The sequence below is a fragment of the Eriocheir sinensis genome, chromosome 64 (assembly GCF_024679095.1).
Source record: "Eriocheir sinensis breed Jianghai 21 chromosome 64, ASM2467909v1, whole genome shotgun sequence".
NCBI lineage: Eukaryota > Metazoa > Arthropoda > Malacostraca > Decapoda > Varunidae > Eriocheir > Eriocheir sinensis.
In genome coordinates this window covers 460001-482500 of record NC_066572.1, presented here as the reverse complement: position 1 = coordinate 482500, position 22500 = coordinate 460001, and the positions used below count along the sequence as shown (strand labels likewise).

Genomic DNA, 22500 nt, shown 5'->3' with positions numbered 1-22500 from the left:
CTCTCTCTCTCTCTCTCTCTCTCTCTCTCTCTCTCTCCTCCTCCTCCTCTTCTTCTTCTTCTTCTTCCTCTTCTTCTTCCTCCTCCTCCTCCTCCTCCTCCTCCCCCAGGGCCTCAGAGTACAAGGTCGCCTTCAGCTCACGCCCCCGGCTCGCCAGGACTCCCCCAGGGTCAGCAGGCTCCCCCCGCCACTCCAGCCCCCGCCACAATATCCTGCCCCCCATCGCTAAGGCCCCCCCTGCGCACCCCCGGGCCGCCACCTGACCTTTGGGGGGCGACGGGGGGCGGGGAACGGGGGGAGAAGAGGGAGGAGGGGGAGGAAGAGAAGAGGAGGAGGAGAGGATAGAAGGAGGAAGAGAAGATAAGGAGGTGAAGAAGGGAGGAAGAGGAGGAGGAGGAGGACGATTAGAAAAGGAGGAAGGGAAGAAAGGAGAGAGAAGAAGAAGAAGAAGAGGAAGAAGAAGAAGACGAAGAGAAGGAGGAAGAAGAAGAGGAGGAAGAGGAGGAAGAAGAAGAGGAGGAGGAGGAGGACGATTAGAAAAGGAGGAAGGGAAGAAAGGAGAGAGAAGAAGAAGAGGAAGAGAAGGAGGAAGAAGAGGAAGAAGAAGAAGAAGAGGAGGAGGAGGAGGACGATTAGAAAAGGAGGAAGGGAAGAAAGGAGAGAGAAGAAGAAGAGGAAGAGAAGGAGGAAGAAGAGGAAGAAGAACAAGACGAGGAGGAAGAAGAGGAAGAAGAAGTACATCAAAACAGAGGAGTATGCCTTCAAACGTTCCTGTAGCCTCCGTTTTCTGTGGTTCCTTACGTATAAGTATATATGTATCTTTAAATATATGTGGATACCTTTTCATGGGTGTGTATTTGTATGGAAGGACAAAGATTCGTGTAGTTAGCCCTTCTGCTCCCTGACTCACTCTATGAACACCAAATGGAGACTCTATATAATTCTAAATCCGCCATTACGATATAGGCTTCATAATAAAACGTACTTCATTGTCAATATCTAGTCCTAAAAACTATTAGAATAACCTTAAAAATACAGAAATACAGATAAAATAAACTATAATCTTAAATATACCCCAAAAATCACATTTCTAAAGGTCATAGAGGGGGTCAGTCTGGTTCTAATGAGTGTTTCTTCAGGGTCACGGTACAGAGGAAGGGTCACACTCCCACCAGGGTCAAAAAACTACTCCTGGAAATGCCCACAACTCCTAAGAAAGCCTTGTCAAATAGGTGTTTCTTTAGGTTCACGGTACAGAGGAAGGGTCACACTACCACCAGGGTCATAAAACTACCCCTGGAAATGCCCACAACTCCTAAGAAAGCCTTGTCAAATATGTGTTTCTTTAGGTTCATGGTACAGAGGAAGGGTCACACTACCACCAGGGTCATAAAACTACTCCTGGAAATGCCCACAACTCCTTGGAAAGCCTTGTCAAATATGTGTTTCTTTAGGTTCTTGGTACAGAGGAAGGGTCACACTACCACCAGGGTCATAAAACTACCCCTGGAAATGCCCACAACTCCTTGGAAAGCCTTGTCAAATACGTGTTTCTTTAGGGTTATGGTACAGAGGAGGGTCAAACTCCCACCAGGGTCATAAAACTACTCCTGGAAATGCCCACAACTCCTAAGAAAGCCTTGTCAAATACGTGTTTCTTTAGGTTCACGATACAGAGGAAGGGTCACACTACCACCAGGGTCATAAAACTACCCCTGGAAATGCCCACAACTCCTAAGAAAGCCTTGTCAAATAGGTGTTTCTTTAGGTTCACGGTACAGAGGAAGGGTCACACTACCACCAGGGTCATAAAACTACCCCTGGAAATGCCCACAACTCCTAAGAAAGCCTTGTCAAATAGGTGTTTCTTTAGGTTCATGGTACAGAGGAAGGGTCACACTACCACCAGGGTCATAAAACTACCCCTGGAAATGCCCACAACTCCTAAGAAAGCCTTGTCAAATAGGTGTTTCTTTAGGTTCACGGTACAGAGGAAGGGTCACACTACCACCAGGGTCATAAAACTACTCCTGGAAATGCCCACAACTCCTAAGAAAGCCTTGTCAAATAGGTGTTTCTTTAGGTTCACGGTACAGAGGAAGGGTCACACTACCACCAGGGTCATAAAACTACTCCTGGAAATGCCCACAACTCCTAAGAAAGCCTTGTCAAATATGTGTTTCTTTAGGTTCATGGTACAGAGGAAGGGTCACACTACCACCAGGGTCATACAACTACTCCTGGAAATGCCCACAACTCCTAAGAAAGCCTTGTCAAATATGTGTTTCTTTAGGTTCATGGTACAGAGGAAGGGTCACACTACCACCAGGGTCACAAAACTACTCCTGGAAATGCCCACAACTCTTAAGAAAGCCTTGTCAAATATGTGTTTCTTTAGGTTCTTGGTACAGAGGAAGGGTCAAACTACCACCATGGTCATAAAACTACTCCTGGAAATGCCCACAACTCCTTGGAAAGCCTTGTCAAATATGTGTTTCTTTAGGTTCTTGGTACAGAGGAGGGGTCACACTACCACCAGGGTCATAAAACTACTCCTGGAAATGCCCACAGCTCCTAAGAAAGCCTTGTCAAATACGTGTTTCTTTAGAGTTATGGTACAGAGGGAGGGTCACACTACCACCAGGGTCATAAAACTACCCCTGGAAATGCCCACAACTCCTAAGAAAGCCTTGTCAAATAGGTGTTTCTTTAGGTTCACGGTACAGAGGAAGGGTCACACTACCACCAGGGTCATAAAACTACCCCTGGAAATGCCCACAACTCCTAAGAATGCCTTGTCAAACAGGTGTTTCTTTAGGTTAACAGTACAGAGGAAGGGTCACGCTACCACCAGGGTCATACAACTACTCCTGGAAATGCCCACAACTCCTATGAAAGCCTTGTCAAATAGGTGTTTCTTTAGGTTCACGGTACAGAGGAAGGGTCACACTACCACCAGGGTCATAAAACTACCCCTGGAAATGCCTTATAATATAACCTTAGGCCAAGAGCCTTGTCAAATAGGTTTTTAGGTTCACAGTACAGAGGAAGGGTTCACTACCTTTTTCTCGTTTTTTTATTATTATTTTGTATATTTCTCTTCCTCTGCGCTTTGTCCTCTCTCTCTGTTGGAGGCCGCCAAGGGGACGCCCACAGAGTTCATGGTCCACTCCCTTATCTCCCCTTTTCTCGTTTTTATTTATTATTTTTTTGTTTATTTCTCTTCCTCTTCGCTTTGTTCTCTCTCTCTGTTGGAGGCCGCCAAGGGGACGCCCACAGAGTTCATGGTCCACTCCCTTATCTCCCTTTTTCTCGTTTTTTTATTATTATTTTGTATATTTCTCTTCCTCTTCGCTTTGTTCTCTCTCTCTGTTGGAGGCCGCCAAGGGGACGCCCACAGAGTTCATGGTTCACTCCCTTCTCTCTCATTTTGTCGTTTTTTTTATATTATTTTATATATTTCTCTTCCTCTTCCTCTTGTTTCTTCTTTTTTTTTTTTCTCTCTCTCTCTGTTGGAGGAGGTCAAGGGGACGCCCACGGAGTTCATGGTTCGCTCCCTTCTCTCCCATTTTCTCGTGTTTTTTCTTTGTATTATTTTGTATTTTTTCTCTTCATCGTTTTGTTTCCTTTTTTTTTTCTCTCTGTTACCTTCATAAAATCTTCCTCCACGTTTTCCTCCTCCCTGCATTAGCGTCGTAGGGTGGGCGAGGCAACGCGCACCCCGACGTATGCCCCCCATTGACTGACTGAATATATTACCTTTACTTCCAGATTCGAGTATTTTGTCGATTTCTATTTCTGTTTATTTTTATTCATATTTTTCTGCCTGGCCATTTTCCGTCTACTCCATGGCATAACTTGGGCATAGGGACGAAAATCCTATATACAAAACACCGTATATAGACCTTAAAGCCTTTCTATGACGCAATAACGAGAAAATATACATGAGATTGCAACTTTGGACCCGTGGAGAGAAAGGACACGTCAGCATAAATTTAATGACTCAGAAATGGTAGAAAACAGAGACCAGGACGTTATATCACCACAAAATGCCATAGATAATAACTGAATCATTATTTTTGGCCATCTTTTGTTGTGTATTAAAGGATCATTAGCGAGAAATGCGTAAAAATGAGGATTGTAGAAATTGCGCGTCATCGTTCACGAGAGCCAAGACCGAGACCAAGACTTTATCATCGCCCCCAAATTATTGAAATAACTTATAAATAAAAGATACAATGGCTCCTCCATCATTATATAAGAAGAATTAAGGTTTTTCTCGTCATTTTCCACCATTAATCATCGTAAAATAAGGTCAAATAAGGGAGATATAGGAGAAAACACGCCATTGCCAAAATCATTAAAAAAAACACAAATTCGAACTCAAATGACCATAAAAACCACGTATTAATTTCTTATCTTTATTTTCCTTTATTAAAAACAGTAAAATAAGGTCAAATAAAGGAGAAATAAGGTCAAATAAGGGCATATAGCGGTGAAATAAAGCCAAATAAGGTCAAATAAAAGGGAAATAAGGCCAAATAAAGAAGAAATAAGCTCAAATAAGGTCAAATAAGGTCATAAAACAGAGCAATAAGGTCAAATAAAGGCGAAATAAGGCCAAATAAGGTCAAAATACACGACAATCATTGAAAAATCACTTACTCGAAGCCAAATGGTCATAAAAACAACGTAATAATTGCTTCTCTCTATTTTCCTTTACTAATAATCGTAAAATAAGGTCAAATAAAGGCGAAATAAGGCCAAATAAGGTCCGGCCAATGGAAAACTCGCACGCCTCCCAAAACGTAAACAAAGATCGGCCACAAGAAGAGGAAGAGGAAGCCGCGGACCAGCCCAGGATGATCTCTGACCCCTTCTGACCCCCCTGCCGACCCCCCTGCTGACCCTACCGCCGCCCCCTGACCTCAGCACCTCCCTGCACCCCTCACCTCACCCCACCTGGAGCCAGAAAGGTGAGAGAGGGGTGGAAGAGGGTGAAAATAGGGGATTTGTTGATGGCACCTGTCATTTTCTAACGCATGGTTGATGGCACTGTTGGCACTGCGGTTTTCAGTGCCATGGGCTGTGACGAGTGCACTGCCTGGTCATAGTGTGCAGGATATTAAGGATTTAGGGCATAATTTTGTCTATTGGGGCCCGCGGAGGGTTGTGCGGGGGCTACAAGGGGCCGGGACGGGATTGGGATAAGGGTTAGGATGAGGGAAGGTACTGGGACATGTTGAAGGGACAGGATTAGGATGAGGAAAGGTATTGGGACATGTTGAAGGGACAGGATTGGGATAAGGGTTAGGATGAGGGAAGGTATTGGGACTTGTTGAAGGGACAGGATTGGGATAAGGAAAGGTATTGGGACATGTTGAAGGGACGGGATTGGGATAAGGGTTAGGGTGAGGGAAGGTATTGGGACATGTTGAAGGGACGGGATTGGGATAAGGGTTAGGATGAGGGAAGGTATTGGGACATGGTGGAGGGACGGGATTGGGATGAGGAAAGGTACTGGGACATGTTGAAGGGACGGGATTGGGATAAGGGTTAGGATGAGGAATGGTATTGGGACATGTTGAAGGGACGGGATTGGGATAAGGAAAGGTATTGGGACATGTTGAAGGGACGGGATTGGGATAAGGGTTTGGGTGAGGGAAGGTATTGGGACATGTTGAAGGGACGGGATTGGGATAAGGAAAGGTATTGGGACATGTTGAAGGGACGGGATTGGGATAAGGGTTAGGATGAGGGAAGGTATTGGGACATGTTTAAGGGACGGGATTGGGATAAGGAAAGGTATTGGGACATGGTGAAGGGATGGGATTGGGATAAGGGTTAGGATGAGGGGAGGTATTGGGACATGGTGAAGGGACAGGATTGGGATAAGGAAAGGTACTGGGACATGTTGAAGGGACAGGATTGGGATAAGGGTTTGGGTGAGGGAAGGTATTGGGACATGTTGAAGGGACAGGATTGGGATAAGGAAAGGTATTGGGACATGTTGAAGGGACGGGATTGGGATAAGGAAAGTACTGGGACATGTTGAAGGGATGGGATTAGGATTAGGATAAGGAAAGGTACTGGGACATGGTGAAGGGACAGGATTGGGATAAGGAAAGGTACTGGGACATGTTGAAGGGACAGGATTAGGATAAGGAAAGTACTGGGACATGTTGAAGGGACGGGATTAGGATAAGAAAAGGTATTGGGACATGTTGAAGGGACAGGATTGGGATAAGGAAAGGTACTGGGACATGTTGAAGGGACAGGATTAGGATAAGGAAAGGTACTGGGACATGTTGAAGGGACAGGATTAGGATGAGGAAAGGTATTGGGACATGTTGAAGGGACAGGATTAGGATTAGGATAAGGAAAGGTACTGGGACATGGTGAAGGGACAGGATTAGGATAAGAAAAGGTACTGGGACATGTTGAAGGGACAGGATTGGGATAAGGAAAGGTACTGGGACATGTTGAAGGGACAGGATTGGGATAAGAAAAGGTACTGGGACATGTTGAAGGGACGGGATTGGGATAAGGAAAGTACTGGGACATGTTGAAGGGACAGGATTAGGGAGACAATGATTGTGGCCATTAACTACACGGGACGGGAGATGATTCGGTAAAATTCTAGCGATTCCCCATACTCCCCCCTCCCCCCCATACAAGCCTGGGGACCTGGTGGGATTGCGGGATTTCGGGTGGGGGGACACGAAATAGATCCAGGGATATTTCTTAAATTTTGGGATTTTTTTTCTCCTCCCAACACCACTAAAATAAGCGTTTGCGATGGATTTAGTGTTTCCCATACGGCAACCACGCACTCGCTGGACCCCCAAGCTTGTTTTGGGAGAGAAGCGGAGCAAACCCACTAAATGATCCTCGCCTCACCGTCTGGCGTGGCACTGAAGGCCATCTGCGCCCACATAATCCGCCTCCACCACACTCATGCCCTCTCTCTAGTTGGTTGTCAAGTCGTCGGAAAGTTTCAGTCCGCCAAGTAGAGTCCGTAGCACCAAAAACAGTGTATCTTCATTGTTTATCACTGACACAAGTAAAACCACTGACTAGCCGTGATCCGTCCAACGCCGCGCCTTAAACACTACTGCGGGTTGTACAGGAAGCGCAGGCTCTCGAACCTCCTGCCCGAGCTGTTCGAACACGTGAATCCTTACTGAGCGCATTTTAAGTCTGCTTCATGGGTCCGTGTTCCCAGTATACAAGGTGGTTGTGGATGTTGACTCCGCGCCTCCAGAATGCGATAATACACCTCCATGTATCATATATAGAGTTAAAAAAACAATATAGATGTCCCTGAACCATGATATGAAGGCGAATGAATCCCCTTCCCCCAGCGATCTTGGGGGACCCGCGGGAGGTCGGGGTATTTGGGTGGGGGAGCATATTTAAGCTACTCCAACCGAACTTTACGAGCTTCTAATGGGGGCGCCTTTCCCCCCTCGACTCCCGTGCCGGATGTAAATTGCATTCATCTGTACAAGGGGCTTCGTGGTGCAGTGGTTAGCACACTCGGCTCACAACCGAGAGAGCCCGGGTTCGATTCCCAGGCGGAGTGGAAAAATTTGGGCGGCTTTTCCGATACCCTACGCCCCTGTCCACCCAGCAGTGAATGGGTACCAGGTATTAATCGGGGGTTGTGTCCCGTCTCCTGGGGTCTGTTCCCTTCTCCTATAATTCCTTCCCCTTCCTGTCTCTCTCCGGCATATGACCACAGATGTTGCGCCGACTAAACGAAACTTTCCAACCTCTTTTCATCTGCACACAATACAGAACCTCCACATCAGGCGCCAATAAGGACAGTGTCTCTGTTAATGATGGAGCAGCTGATATTCATGTGAGGGCAGCCAGCCTCCTCTTGTGAAGGAAATACAACATGGATTCGGTTTTTCGTCCCTGAATGCTGTGCAGTAACAAATGACTTCCAGGAAATAGAAGGGGTGTCAAGAAGGGCGAAGCTCCTCCATTTTGGGGTTCATGGGGGAGAAAGAGATAATTGTGCAGTAACAAATGACTTCCAGGAAATAGAAGGGGTGTCAAGAAGGGGGAAGCTCCTCCATTATGGGGTTTATGGGGGGGAAAGCGATGATTGTGGAGATTGAGTCCGCACCTCCAAGATACAATATTATACCTCCATATTATAGTTAAGGGCTTAAATCTGTGTCCTTTACCCATAATATAAAGTTCCAAGTACTTAACCCGTGTAGCAGCGACGGGCCAAATTTGTGGCTTTACCGTGTAGCAGCGACGGGCCAAATTTGTGGCTTTACCGTGTAGCAGCGACGGGCCAAATTTGTGGCTTTACCGTGTAGCAGCGACGGGCCAAATTTGTGGCTTTACCGTGTAGCAGCGACAGGCCAAATTTGTGGCTTTACCGTGTAGGAGCGACGGGCCAAATTTGTGGCTTTACTGTGTAGCAGTGATGGGCCAAATTTGTGGCTTTACTGTGTAGCAGTGACAGGCCAAATTTGTGGCTTTACTGTGTAGCAGCGACAGGCCAAATTTGTGGCTTTACCGTGTAGCAGTGACAGGCCAAATTTGTGGCTTTACCGTGTAGCAGCGACGGGCCAAATTTGTGGCTTCACCGTGTAGCAGCGACGGGCCAAATTTGTGGCTTTACCGTGTAGCAGCGACGGGCCAAATTTGTGGCCTTACCGTGTAGCAGCGACAACAAATTTGTGGCTTTACCTGTAGCAGCGACGGGCCAAATTTGTGGCTTTACCTGTAGCAGCGACGGGCCAAATTTGTGGCTTTACCTGTAGCAGCGACGGGCCAAATTTGTGGCTTTACCGTGTAGCAGCGACGGGCCAAATTTGTGGCTTTACCGTGTAGCAGCGACGGGCCAAAAAAAAAGGAGAGAGAGAGAGAGAGAGAAGGTTACAGCAGCAGAAAAAAAAAGAAAAAAAGGTGAGAGAGAGAGAGAGAGAGAGAGAGAGAGAGAGAGAGAGAGAGAGAGAGAGAGAGGATTTACGGAGAGAAGCAAGTGTGTGTGTGTGTGTTTTAGCTGTGTGCGTCTTTAAAAGTCATGTGCGTTTTCAGAAGTCATGTGCGTTTTTGGAAGTCATGTGCGTTTTCAGATGTGATGTGAGTATTTCTAAGTGTCATATGCATTTTTAAGTCATGTGCGTTTCTAAGAGTCATGTGCGTTTTTAGGACTCATGTGCGTTTTTTTCCAGCTGTGTGCGCGAGTGTGTACGCCATGGCTCACCTCACCTTCCAGCAGGAGTACATGCAGATGCCGCCAGTCACACGCGCGTACACGACCGCGTGTGTGTTTACTACAATGCTGGTGGTGAGTATGTGCGTCTGTGTGCGTATGTGTGCGTCTTTGTGTCTGTGCGTAGGGAAGGTGTTTTGGGGGCTGTGTGTGTGTGTGTGTGCGTATCTTAAGTTAGTGTGTGTATGTATGTATGTATGTGTGTGTCTGTGTGCGTATGTATGAGTGTGTATGTGTGTGTGTGCGTGATTGTGTCTGTGCGTTGGGAAGGTGTTATGGGGGTTGCCTGGTCTGTGTGCGTATCTTAAGTGTGTGTGTGTGTGTGTGTATATATATGTGTGTGTGTACGTAATATTTGTGTGTGTGTGCGTATTTGTGTGCGTATAAAGTGTACCTGTGTATGTATGTGTGTGTTTGTGTGTGTGTGTGTGTGTGTGTGTGTGTGTAGGAAGGAAGGAAGGAAGAACATTATAGGAAGAGGAAGAAGAGGAGGAGGAGGAGGAGGAGGAGGAAGGGACCAGTATTATCATCATTATTATTATTATTATTATTATTATTATTATTATTATTATTATTATTATTATTATTATTATTATTATTATTATTATTTATTTTCAGCAACTGGATTTCGTGTCTCCATTCACTCTCTACTTCAACCCAATACTCATCTTCAGAAACTACCAGGTACGTCTCTCTCTCTCTCTCTCTCTCTCTCTCTCTCTCTCTCTCTCTCTCTCTCTCTCTCTCTCTCTCTCTCTATCTCTCTCTCTCTCTCTCTCTCTCTCTCTTTTCCCTTCCTTCCTTTCCCTTCCTTTCTCTTCCTCTCCCTCCCTTTCTCTCTCCCTCTCTCCTCTTCCCTCCCTTACAAACACACCTTCTCTCCCTTCCTCTATCTCTCTCTCTCCTTTCCTCTCCCTATGTTCCTTTCTCTATCCTCTCCCTTCCCAACACACACCCCTCCCTCTCCCTCTCTCCCTTCCTCTGTCTCTCTCTTCCTCTCCCTTCCTTTCCCTATGTTCCTTTCTCTATCCTCTCCCTTCCCAACACACCACCCTCCCTCACACTCCCTCCCTTCTTTTCCCTCTCTCTTCCCTCCCTTCCAAACACACCTCCCTCCCTCCCTCCCTCCCTCACACTCCCTCCCTTTCCCTCTCTCTATCCTCTCCCTTCCCTACACACCTCCCTCCCTCCCTCCCTCACACTCCCTTCCTTTCCCTCTCTCTATCCTCTCCCTTCCCAACACACACCTCCCTCCCTCACACTCCCTTCCTTTCCCTCTCTCTATCCTCTCCCTTCCCAACACACACCTCCCTCCCTCACACTCCCTCCCTTCCTTTCCCTCCCTCTTCCCTCCCTCCCTCCCTCACACTCCCTCCCTCCCCCAGGTCTGGCGTCTGGTGACCACCTTCCTGTTCTTCGGGGCCATGGGCTTCAATTTCCTCTTCAACATGATCTTCACGTACAGATACTGCCGGATGCTGGAGGAGGGGTCCTTCAGGGGGCGGACCGCTGACTTTGTGCTCATGATGGTAAGGAGGAGGAGGAGGAGGAGGAGGAGGAGGAGGAGGAGGAGGAGGAGGAGGAGATTATAATTGTAGGAGAGTATTAACATATGTGTGTGATTTGGTCAGGATGTGAAAATGAGGAGGAGGAGGAGGAGGAGGAAGAGTGGAAGAGAGATAGATTTAAGAGGTGGAATAGGAAATGAAGTGGAGATAGGAGTGGAGGAAGAGGGAAGAGTAGGAGGAGGAGGAGGAGGAGGGATGGTTGGGTATCTGGTAGAGAGGAGGAGGAGGAGGAGGAGGAGGAAGCAGAGAGATATAAATAATGGAAGGAGGAGGAGGAGGAGGAGGAGGAGATGGGATTATGTAAGGAGAAGAAAATGGAGGAGAAAGGAGGAGGAGGAGGGAGGAGGAGGAGAAATAATGGAGAAAGGAACAGGAAGAAGAAGAAGAAGAAGAAGAAGGAGAAGAAGAAGAGAAAGAGAAGAAGGAAGACAAAGAGGAGGAGGAGGAGGGGGAGGAGGAAGAAAAAAAACAAAAACCAACACAAAAAAAATACAAAAATAAAAATTACATAAAATCACACACAACCAAGTACCCCCTAACCCCCCCCCCTTCCCCCCTGCCCCCCCACAGGTGAGAGAGTGGGTGTGGCTGTGGGTAACTCTCCTCTCCTCCTCCTCCTCCTCCTCCTCCTCCTCCTCCTCTCTCTGCGCTGCATAATCTAGGTGAGGTCTGACTAGTGTTAAGTGAAGTTCGAGGATGACTTCAGCGCTCCTGTTGCTTACGCTCCCCCCTTCCGCCCCGCCCCCCACAGGTGTTTGGCGGTGTGTGCATGATGGTGTGTGCGCTCTTCTGCCAGCTCCTCTTCCTGGGCCAGGCGTTCACCATCATGCTCGTGTACGTCTGGGCGCGGCGAAACCCCTTCGTACGCATGAATTTCTTCGGCCTGCTCAACTTCCAGGTGTGTGTGTGTGTGTGTGTGTGTGTGTGTGTGTGCGCTTTTTTTATTTGTCTTTCTCTGTGTGTGTGTGTGTGTGTGTGTGTGTGTGTGTGTGTGTGTGTGTGCATTTTTTCATTGACTTTCTGTGTGTGTGTGTTTGTGTGTGTGTTTCTGTGTGCGCAACTGAGGTAGTGTGTGTATGTGTGTGTTTCTGTGTGTGTAATTGAGGTAGTGTGTTTGTGTGTGTGTGTGTGTGTGTGTGTGTGTGTATTTAAAATCATTTCTGTCTACTGTTTTCTCTCTCTCTCTCTCTCTCTCTCTCTCTCTCTCTCTCTCTCTCTCTCTCTCTCTCTCTCTCTCTCTATGTACGTATTAAAAATCTCCCATGTACACCATTTCCTTACATGTGCGTTCATCTCCATGTACGTATATGTCTGTGTGCATGTTCGTATGTCCGTAACCCCTTCCCCCATTCCCCCAGGCCCCATACCTCCCCTGGGTGCTGCTGGGGTTCTCGGTGCTGCTGGGGAACTCCATTTTGGTTGACCTGGTGGGGATCGCAGTGGGCCACCTCTACTACTTCTTGGAGGATGTCTTCCCCCAGCGTTCCGGGGGCATTAGGCTTCTGAGGACACCCGCCTTCCTGTGAGTGGGGGAGGAGGAGGAGGAGGAGGAGGTGTGATGGTGTTGGTACTAGGGTTGTAAGAGGAGGAGGAGGAGGAAGAGGAGGAGGAGGAGGTCTGATAGTGTAGGAAGGAGAAGGGTTGCATTAGGAGGAGGAGGAGGAGGAGGAGGAGGAGGAGGAGGAGGTGGTGTGATGGTGTTGGTACTAGGGTTGTAAATGGAGGAGGAGGAGGAAGAGGAGGAGGAGGAGGTCTGATAGTGTAGGAAGGAGAAGGGTTGCATTAGGAGGAGGAGGAGGAGAAGAAGGAGGAGGAGGAGGAGGAGGTCTGATTGTGTAGGAAGGAGAAGGGTTGCAGGAGGAGGATGAGAAGAAGGAGGAGGAGGAGGAGGAGGTCTGATTGTGTAGGAAGGAGAAGGGTTGCAGGAGGAGGAAGAGAAGAAGGAGGAGGAGGAGGAGGTCTGATTGTGTAGGAAGGAGAAGTGTTGGAGGAGGAGGAAGAGAAGAAGGAGGAGGAGGAGGAGGTCTGATTGTGTAGGAAGGAGAAGGTGCAGGGAGGAGGATGAGAAGAAGGAGGAGGAGGAGGAGGATGTCTGATTGTGTAGGAAGGAGAAGGGTTGCAGGAGGAGGAAGAGAAGAAGGAGGAGGAGGAGGAGGAGGTCTGATTGTGTAGGAAGGAGAAGGGTTGCAGGAGGAGGAAGAGAAGAAGGAGGAGGAGGAGGAGGAGGTCTGATAGTGTAGGAAGGAGAAGGGTTGCATTAGGAGGAGGAGGAGGAGAAGAAGGAGGAGGAGGAGGAGGTCTGTTAGTGTAGATATTAGTAGGGTTGCAGAAGGGAGAGGAGGAGGAGAAGGAGGAGGAGGAGGAATTGCAATATTAGAGTTGAAGAAAGAGGAGGAGGAGGAGAAGGAGGAGGAGGAGTTAGAGTTGAAGGAAGAGGAGGAGGAGGAGGAGGAGGTCTGTTAGTGTAGATATTAGTAGGGCTGCAGAAGGGAGAGGAGGAGGAGGAGAAGGAGGAGGAGGAGGAATTGCAATATTAGAGTTGAAGAAAGAGGAGGAGGAGGAGGAGGAGGAGGAGGAGGAGGAATTGCAATAGTAGGGTTGAAGGAAGAGGAGGAGGAGGAGGAGGAGGAGGAGGAGGAGGAGGAGCAACAACAGTGAACTCACCCCTTCCCTCCCTCTCCCCTTGCAGCAAGAGACTATTCGAGGCTGCCCCGGATGACCCCGCCTACCGCCCCCTTCCCGAGGAGCGGCCGGGGGGCTTCAACTGGGGCGAGGTCTTCCGGCAGGAGTTCCAAGGCCAGGACCAAGGCCAGCAAGGACAAGGCCAAGGGCGGGACTAGGAGGAGAAGAACAGATGTAGCTGTGTGTGTGTGTGTGTGTGTGAGTATTACTGCTGTTGTTGTTGTTGTTACAGTCCTCCCTCAAATAGTACGGTTTTCAATAGTTCGATTTCGGTTTTCTGTGGATTTTCATTGAAGATTTTTGGGGGGGACTTTTGAATTTCCCGACGAGCCCTAAAAAATCTTCCGAGACAATCCGCTTAAAACCGATCTCTCCGTACTATTTGAGGGACGATTGTATTGCTATAGGTGAATGGTACCGATCTATACTTCCGATTTACAGTTCCAGTTAACACTTTCCCAACATACATGTCTCTATAATCATCCGTCGCGTCGCTGGGACAAAAAAACTCACCCAAAATTCTGTAATTCTCATTGACGTGTGATACTTGGTCTGTAGGCAGGCTAGCACATGTCAGCTCCAGGCCTCCCTATACCCAGTTAGGTGTGCGTTATGGACGAGAACACCAGATGGGACGGTGCGCACCAAAGTGTTAACAGTCCTTATTTAGAGTACCGATATTTTTATTATTATTATTATTTTTTTACATCGCGGGCTAATGCGCCGGTAAGCTTCGTCCCGGTGGATCTTGATGGTTGGTCCAAGGCTTCTTTCTGGTGGGTCCTGATGGTTGGCCCAGCCCGTTCTGGTGCAGGCGAGTGTTTATAGTGCCGCCATCTTGCACTGGCTCATGCTACCCCCCGGAGCTCATCTTTAATCCTAGAATCTAGAGTCCGGGTTGATAGGTGGTCTTCAGGACAGCATGTGGGTAGTTTTAAGCCACTTGGCAGCGGCTGAAAAATCCCAGCTTGGTGGCACTGGGCAGGGATTGAACTCGCGTCTTCCTGAACGCGGCGCTGTCTTGCTATGCGTTCAGCCACAGCCTTCACATGGGAAGCCGCGATTGTTATCAGTAATATCCAGACAGCACTAACAAATACTGGCAATTATAGTCTTCAATTATAGTCCTCCCTCAAATAGTACGGTTTTCAATAGTTCGATTTTGGTTTTATGTGGATTTTCTGAGAAGATTTTTAAGGATTTTTAAATTTCCCGAAAAGCAGGAAATTTTAAAATCCTAAAAGATCTTCCGTAACAATCCGTATAAACCCAAAACTGAACTATTGGAAACCGTACTATTGAAAACCGTATTGGAAACTGTACTATTGGAAACCGTATTGGAAACCGTACTATTGAAAACCGTACTATTGGAAACCGTACTATTGAAAACCGTACTATTGAAAACCGTATTGGAAACTGTACTATTGAAAACCGTATTGGAAACCGTACTATTGGAAACTGTACTATTGAAAACCGTACTATTGGAAACCGTACTATTGAAAACTGTATTGGAAACCGTATTGGAAACCGTACTATTGAAAACCGTATTGGAAACCGTACTATTGAAAACCGTATTGGAAACCGTACTATTGAAAACCGTATTGGAAACCGTACTATTGGAAACTGTACTATTGAAAACCGTATTGGAAACCGTACTATTGAAAACCGTACTATTGAAAACCGTACTATTGAAAACCGTACTATTGAAAACCGTACTATTGAAAACCGTACTATTGAAAACCGTATTGAAAACCGTACTATTGAAAACCGTACTATTGAAAACCGTACTATTGAAAACCGTACTATTGAAAACCGTATTGAAAACCGTATTGGAAACCGTACTATTGAAAACCGTATTGAAAACCGTACTATTGAAAACCGTATTGAAAACCGTACTATTGAAAACCATACTATTGAAAACCGTATTGAAAACCGTACTATTGAAAACCGTACTATTGAAAACCGTACTATTTGAGGGAAGACTTTATAGGGAGAGCAATAGATGTTTTTCTGCCAAACTGGAATCATTAGTAAAGGTATATTTATAAGTATACTTTATCATCATTACTTAAATCACAGCACACCTCAAGATAGTACTGTTAGGGTAGTAATAGCAGTAGTAGTAGTAGTAGTAGTAGTAGTAGTGGTAGAGGTAGGTTAGATAGAGTTAAGGAATAGAAAGGAATTTAAGTGAATGGTTAATAAAATAGAAATTAATAAAATATAAAAAATAAAAGAAGATTAAAATAAGAGGAAAATGTCTAATAATTATCTTTTTTTTCTTTTACAGGCCTCCTCCTCCTCCTCCTCTTCCTCCTCCTCCTCCTCCTCTTCCTCCTCCTCCTCCTCCTCCTCCTCCAAATGTTCTTCCATGATCCAGTTTTTTTCTTTCTTTGCTTTTTGTTAACTCTCTCTCTCTCTCTCTCTCTCTCTCTCTCTCTCTCTCTCTCTCTGATTATGGCATTAGTGTGTGTGTGTGTGTGTGTGTGTGTGTGTGTGTGTGTGTAAGAAAGAAAGAGAGAGAGAGAGAGAGAGAGAGAGAGAGAGAGAGAGAGAGAGAGAGAGAGAGAGAGAGAGAGAGAGAAGGAGGAGGAGGAGGAACCAAAAATAAAAAAAAAAAATAAAAAAAAATTACAGTGATTTCTTTGTTTGGGAAAAAAAAGATTAAAAAAAAAAGAAAAAAAAATGATTAGAAGGAGAAAAATAAATGGAAGAAAATCATTATTATTATTATTATTATTATTATTATTATTATTATTATTATTTTTATTTCTGTGTGTGTGTGTGTGTGTGTGTGTGTGTGTGTGTGTGTGTGTGTGTGTGTGTGTGTGTGTGTGCTTGCTTGTAATAATAAAAATAAAGGAGAGAAAAAAATAATGAGATGTTTTATTGTTATTATTATTATTATTATTATTATTATTATTATTTTTAGTAGTAGTAGTAGTAGTAGTAGTAGTAGTAGTTGTAGTAGTAGTATAATTTCCTAGTGTATTTAGTAAGTGTAGAATCATTTATTATCATTATTATTATTATTATTATTATTATTATTATTATTATTATTACTACTACTATTATTATTATTATTATTATTATTATTATTATTACTATTATTATTATATATATCTATCTGTGTCTTACCTGTGTGTGTAAGTCACCTGTTGAAAATGAAAGTTATTTATAATGTTGTAAGTGACCACCTCCACACACCTCCATTCACCTCCACGCACCTCCACGCACCTCCACACACCTCCACACACCTCCACGCACCTCCACGCACCTCCACGCACCTCCACACACCTCCACGCACCTCCACGCACCTCCACACACCTCAGCTGACGCACACCTGGCCTGGGTTCAAATACCTTTTCATGTACGCACTCGAGTCCCAGTGTGATCGCAGCGCCACATCAGGAGAACAGGTCACAGGTACACAGTTTTACATCCGAACTTGAGTCAAAGTCTGCGGGTACTTTTTACTGGTTTAACCTCAAGATTTTTCTGCTGCATAGTGTGTGTGTAACTTAACCTTTAAAGTGCGGTTGTGGACAGTTGTGGGTCTCATCTGGTGCCTGGCTCAAACCGCGGGTGTGTGCAATAGTGGGTCTCAGCTGGTGCCTGGCTCAAACCGCGGGTGTGTACAATAGTGGGTCTCATCTGGTGCCTGGCTCAAACCGCGGGTGTGTACAATAGTGGGTCTCAGCTGGTGCCTGGCTCAAACCGCGGGTGTGTGCAATAGTGGGTCTCAGCTGGTGCCTGGCTCAAACCGCGGGTGTGTGCAATAGTGGGTCTCAGCTGGTGCCTGGCTCAAACCGCGGGTGTGTGCAATAGTGGGTCTCAGCTGGTGCCTGGCTCAAACCGCGGGTGTGTGCAATAGTGGGTCTCATCTGGTGCCTGGCTCAAACCGCGGGTGTGTGCAATAGTGGGTCTCATCTGGTGCCTGGCTCAAACCGCGGGTGTGTGCAATAGAGGGTCTCAGCTGGTGCCTGGCTCAAACCGCGGGTGTGTGCAATAGAGGGTCTCATCTGGTGCCTGGCTCAAACCGCGGGTGTGTGCAATAGAGGGTCTCATCTGGTGCCTGGCTCAAACCGCGGGTGTGTGCAATAGTGGGTCTCAGCTGGTGCCTGGCTCAAACCGCGGGTGTGTACAATAGTGGGTCCCAGCTGGTGCCTGGCTCAAACCGCGGGTGTGTACAATAGTGGGTCTCAGCTGGTGCCTGGCTCAAACCACGGGTGTGTACAGTAGAGGGTCACAGCTGGTGCCTGGCTCAAACCGCGGGTGTGTACAGTAGAGGGTCACAGCTGGTGCCTGGCTCAAACCGCGGGTGTGTACAGTAGTGGGTCTCAGCTGGTGCCTGGCTCAAACCGCGGGTGTGTACAATAGTGGGTCTCAGCTGGTGCCTGGCTCAAACCGCGGGTGTGTACAATAGTGGGTCTCAGCTGGTGCCTGGCTCAAACCGCGGGTGTGTACAAGAGAGGGTCACAGCTGGTGCCTGGCTCAAACTGCAGGTGTGTACAGTAGTTGACGAGGCATTTTTTGACATAGTGTGCTCTCCAATTTGATTTGTTTATGCTTAAGTAGGGTAAGCATGTTGTTTTCTTTCCATCAATAGCCATCCACGCTGCCTTCACTAACCATTGGCCAGTGTGCTGCCTTGTGTAAGCTTTGAGAAGGTCTCCGCTAGACATCCATCTCTCCTCACCTTACACGGAATTTCATCCACAAGAAGGATGACCTCAGCACCCATCAAAGGCATCAGGAAGGCCTGGAAGTTAAGTTGTTTTGGGTGTGGTTCACATAAGCTGTATAAGAGTTATGCTTCTTATTACTGAATCATAGAAGGGAGTTCACTCGGGGTGGAAAACTGTATGGAAAAATGTGTCCTCTGATCCTACTTCAGTATCCCGTACTCGCTCTACCAAAGGTCATATAGTCTTCAACGTAACATCAAAGGACAGTTAAGTGTGTGTACTTTACAATGGTACTTCATTCAGTTATGTGAGTTAAGTAGGAGTGAAGGTATGGAAGGTTGAAGTGAGGTATGGTTTTGCCTGAACATGCCCGCGTGGGAGGACAGGCACAGCAAAACAAGCCTGCGTTTTAAGGGTTAAGATATCACAGTGTGGCTGCTTCCTTGTGATGACATACCCCAAGGCCCACCCTGCACCCTTCAGCGCCAGGCACCACTGGGTCCCTCACTCATGGGAATGCACCGTTGCTGTTGACAGGTGGCACGCTTCCAAGGCCTCTGCCTGAACCACCTCACCCCAGACACACACCCTGCACACACCCTTGTTGAGCCCTCACCCTGGCCTCACCCCACTCAGGCAAGGTGACACACACACACACACACACACACACACATAATTCTAGTTGCATGGTTTTAGAAATAGAATGTGTTTAACTTTCTCTGATATAAACACACACACACACACACACACACACACACACACACATAATTCTAGTTGCATGGTTTTATAAATAGAATGTGTTTAACTATCTCTGATATAAACACACACACACACACACACACACACACACACACACATAATTCTAGTTGCATGGTTTTAGAAATAGAATGTGTTTAACTTTCTCTGATATAAACACACACACACACACACACACACACACACACACACACACACACACACACACACAATTCTAGTTGCATGGTTTTATAAATAGAATGTGTTTAACTTTCTCTGATATAAACACACACACACACACACACACACACACATAATTCTAGTTGCATGGTTTTATAAATAGAATGTGTTTAACTTTCTCTGATATAAACACACACACACACACACACACACACACACACACACACACACACACACACACACACAATTCTAGTTGCATGGTTTTATAAATAGAATGTGTTTAACTTTCTCTGATATAAACACACACACACACACACACACACACACACATAATTCTAGTTGCATGGTTTTATAAATAGAATGTGTTTAACTTTCTCTGATATAAACACACACACACACACACACACACACACACAATTCTAGTTGCATGGTTTTATAAATAGAATGTGTTTAACTTTCTGATATAAACACACACACACACACACACACACACACATAATTCTAGTTGCATGGTTTTATAAATAGAATGTGTTTAACTTTCTCTGATATAAACACACACACACACACACACACACACACACACACACACATAATTCTAGTTGCATGGTTTTAGAAATAGAATGTGTTTAACTTTCTCTGATATAAACACACACACACACACACACACACACACACACACACACACACACACACACACACACACACATACCCACTGGCAAGTTATGATTGTTAAGTACTTTTGCAATGATAAAAAAAAGAAAAAATAAGTACACACACACACACACACACACACACACACACACACACATAATTCTAGTTGCATGGTTTTATAAATAGAATGTGTTTAACTTTCTCTGATATAAACACACACACACACACACACACACACACACACACACACACACACACATACACACACACACACACATACCCACTGGCAAGTTATGTTTGTTAAGTACTTTCTCAATGAAAAAAAAAGAAAAAATAAGTACTCACACACACACACACACACACACACACACACACACACACACACACACACACACACGACCAGGGGCAATGAAAGGGTCTCGCATGTTTTTTGTGGTATTTTTTTCATTACGTTTTTATTTGGTCACTCAGTGTGGCTAAGGGAACGCCGTCGTCTGGGCCCAGCCAATCACAGGCCGCGCTGGGGGGAGCAGGAGGGGGGGGAGGGGGGGGGCTATCAACGACACAAACGCACGAACTCACAAACAAACGGTATTTTTATTTCTCGTTCTAATTTGTTTGTTTTTTTAATGTTTTTTGTTTTTTGTCGTTGATTTTCTCTCGTGATGTCTTCCTCTTCTTCCTCCTCCTCTTCCTCCTCCTCCTCCTCCTCCTCCTCCCAGCATGACCAGACATGTCACAGCAGAATAAAATCTGAATAACAACGATAGAGAATGGAGAGGAAGGAAGGAAGGAAGGAAGGAAGGAGAAGAAGGAAGGAAGGAAGGAAGGAGAGGAAGGAAGGAAAGAAGGAAGGAAGGAAGGAAGGAAGGAAGGAAGGGAGGGAGAGAAAGAATTTAAGGGAGAGAGAGAGAGAGAGAGAGAGAGAGAGAGAGAGAGAGAGAGAGAGAAATATAACACTAATAATAATAATGATAATAATAATAATAATAATAATAATAATAATAATAATAATAATAATAATAATAATAATAATAACAATAATAATCTCACTTGACCTAAAACAAAAAGTAATTAGCCTTATACATCATTACTTACATTATTATTATTATTATTATTATTATTATTATTATTATTATTATTATTATTATTATTTTTACACTTAAATTTTTGCTTTCCGACACTTTAAACAACAGCGACTGACTGACTGACTGACTGACTGACTGACTGACTGGTTGACTTACAGACCGTCTTATACTAACATCAATACACAGTTAAACAGACGAAACACACACACACACACACACACACACAGAAACGCACACAGACGCAGACGTACACACACACGCACGCTCATAACTGACTAACTGACTGACTGACTGAGTATTTGACTGTCTTCATAGGACACACACACACACACACACACACACACACACACACACACACACACATATAGATTGGTTTGCTGCATAATTTTTAAAGTAAGTATTACAATTTTTACTAATAATAATAACATTCTTTTTGATAATTTAAACATTTGCAGCGTTTTGAAAAGAACAAACAAACAAACAAACTGTGCAATTGAGAGAACTTATAGATTTCTTTTCAATGTTAATTATTTATATATTTTACGATTAGGTTTCTTTCAATAATTTTAGATTTTGCGGGATTTTGAGAAATTTACAAAAGAATGGATATTGGTTTGTAACTTATAAATTCTGTCAATATTATTTTCTATTCCTTTTTCTCTTAATAACATCAAGAACAAAATCAATTTCAACTTATCAAATATTTTCTTTCAATAGCTTTTCATCATCTTCAATAAACATATAATTATTTCTAACTTATAAATTTTGTCAATATTATTTTCTATTTCTTTTTCTCTTAATAACATCAAGAACAAAATCAATTTCAACTTATCAAATATTTTCTTTCAATAGCTCTAAATCATCTTCAATAAACATATAATTATTTCTAACTTATAAATTCCATCAACATTATTTTCTACTTTTTTCTCTTTATATTATCAAGAACAAAATCAATTTCAACTTATCAAATATTTTCTTTCAATAGCTCTAAATCATCTTCAATAAACATATAATTATTTGTAACTTATAAATTCCATCAACATTATTTTCTATTTCTTTTTCTCTTAATAACATCAAGAACAAAATCAATTACAACTTATCAAATATTTTCTTTCAATAGCTTTTTCATTCTTCATCAACTTAAATAAACAAATAAACACTTGATATAATTATTAGTAACTTATAAATTCCATCAACATTATTTTCTACTTTTTTCTCTTAATAACATCAAGAACAAAATCAATTACAACTTATCAAATATTTTCTTTCAATAGCTTTTTCATCCTTCATCAACTTCAGTAAACAAATGAAAACTAGATATAATTATTTCTAACTTATAAATTCTCTCCCCAATGATGTTTCCTTATATTATCAACAAACAATACATTAAATTTTCATTGATATACGTTTCTTTCAGTAGATTTAAGCTTCCCTTCATTCCATATAGATAAGATTAAATATAAAGTTGTAATTAATCAACAATTTTGTCCTAAATAATAGTCATTTTTCTATATTAACAAAACATCTAATTTCACTTTGTTTATATTGTTTTCCTTCGTAACTCTCTGTCTTTCCTATCATTCCATATTACTAACAAAAAATAATGTGTAAAATTAACATATAAATTCTACAAAGCCATTATTTCTCTCTATCATTAACAAATA

The 22500-nt window shown here is 44.3% G+C and overlaps 2 protein-coding genes across 2 annotated transcripts in view; both read left to right on the top strand.

The window, feature by feature from the left end:
• LOC126987421 (lisH domain-containing protein ARMC9-like) overlaps window positions 1-844 on the top strand; it is a 13899-nt gene extending 13055 nt beyond the window's left edge. The window contains exon 18 of the mRNA XM_050844388.1: window positions 110-844. Within this exon, the coding sequence (XP_050700345.1) occupies window positions 110-263 (154 nt within the window). The 3' untranslated portion in view covers window positions 264-844. The remainder of the gene's footprint in view (window positions 1-109) is intronic.
• Window positions 845-4811: 3967 nt separating this feature from the next.
• LOC126987104 (derlin-2-like) lies at window positions 4812-16371 on the top strand. Its single transcript, XM_050843823.1, has 7 exons — window positions 4812-4976; window positions 9204-9319; window positions 9863-9928; window positions 10630-10773; window positions 11564-11710; window positions 12171-12334; window positions 13502-16371. The coding sequence occupies exons 2-7, from the start codon at window positions 9227-9229 to the stop codon at window positions 13650-13652; spliced, it is 765 nt and encodes a 254-aa protein (XP_050699780.1). The 5' UTR covers window positions 4812-4976; window positions 9204-9226; the 3' UTR covers window positions 13653-16371.
• Window positions 16372-22500: the final 6129 nt, after the last annotated feature.

Bases quoted from the DNA above. Each gene is read 5' to 3' on its own strand.
- LOC126987104 (XM_050843823.1), top strand. From the start codon at position 9,227: ATGGCTCACCTCACCTTCCAGCAGGAGTACATGCAGATGCCGCCAGTC. The intron at 9,320-9,862 runs GTGAGTATGTGC...ATTTATTTTCAG, and splicing joins TGTTTACTACAATGCTGGTG to CAACTGGATTTCGTGTCTCC. The intron at 12,335-13,501 runs GTGAGTGGGGGA...CTCCCCTTGCAG, and splicing joins CTGAGGACACCCGCCTTCCT to CAAGAGACTATTCGAGGCTG.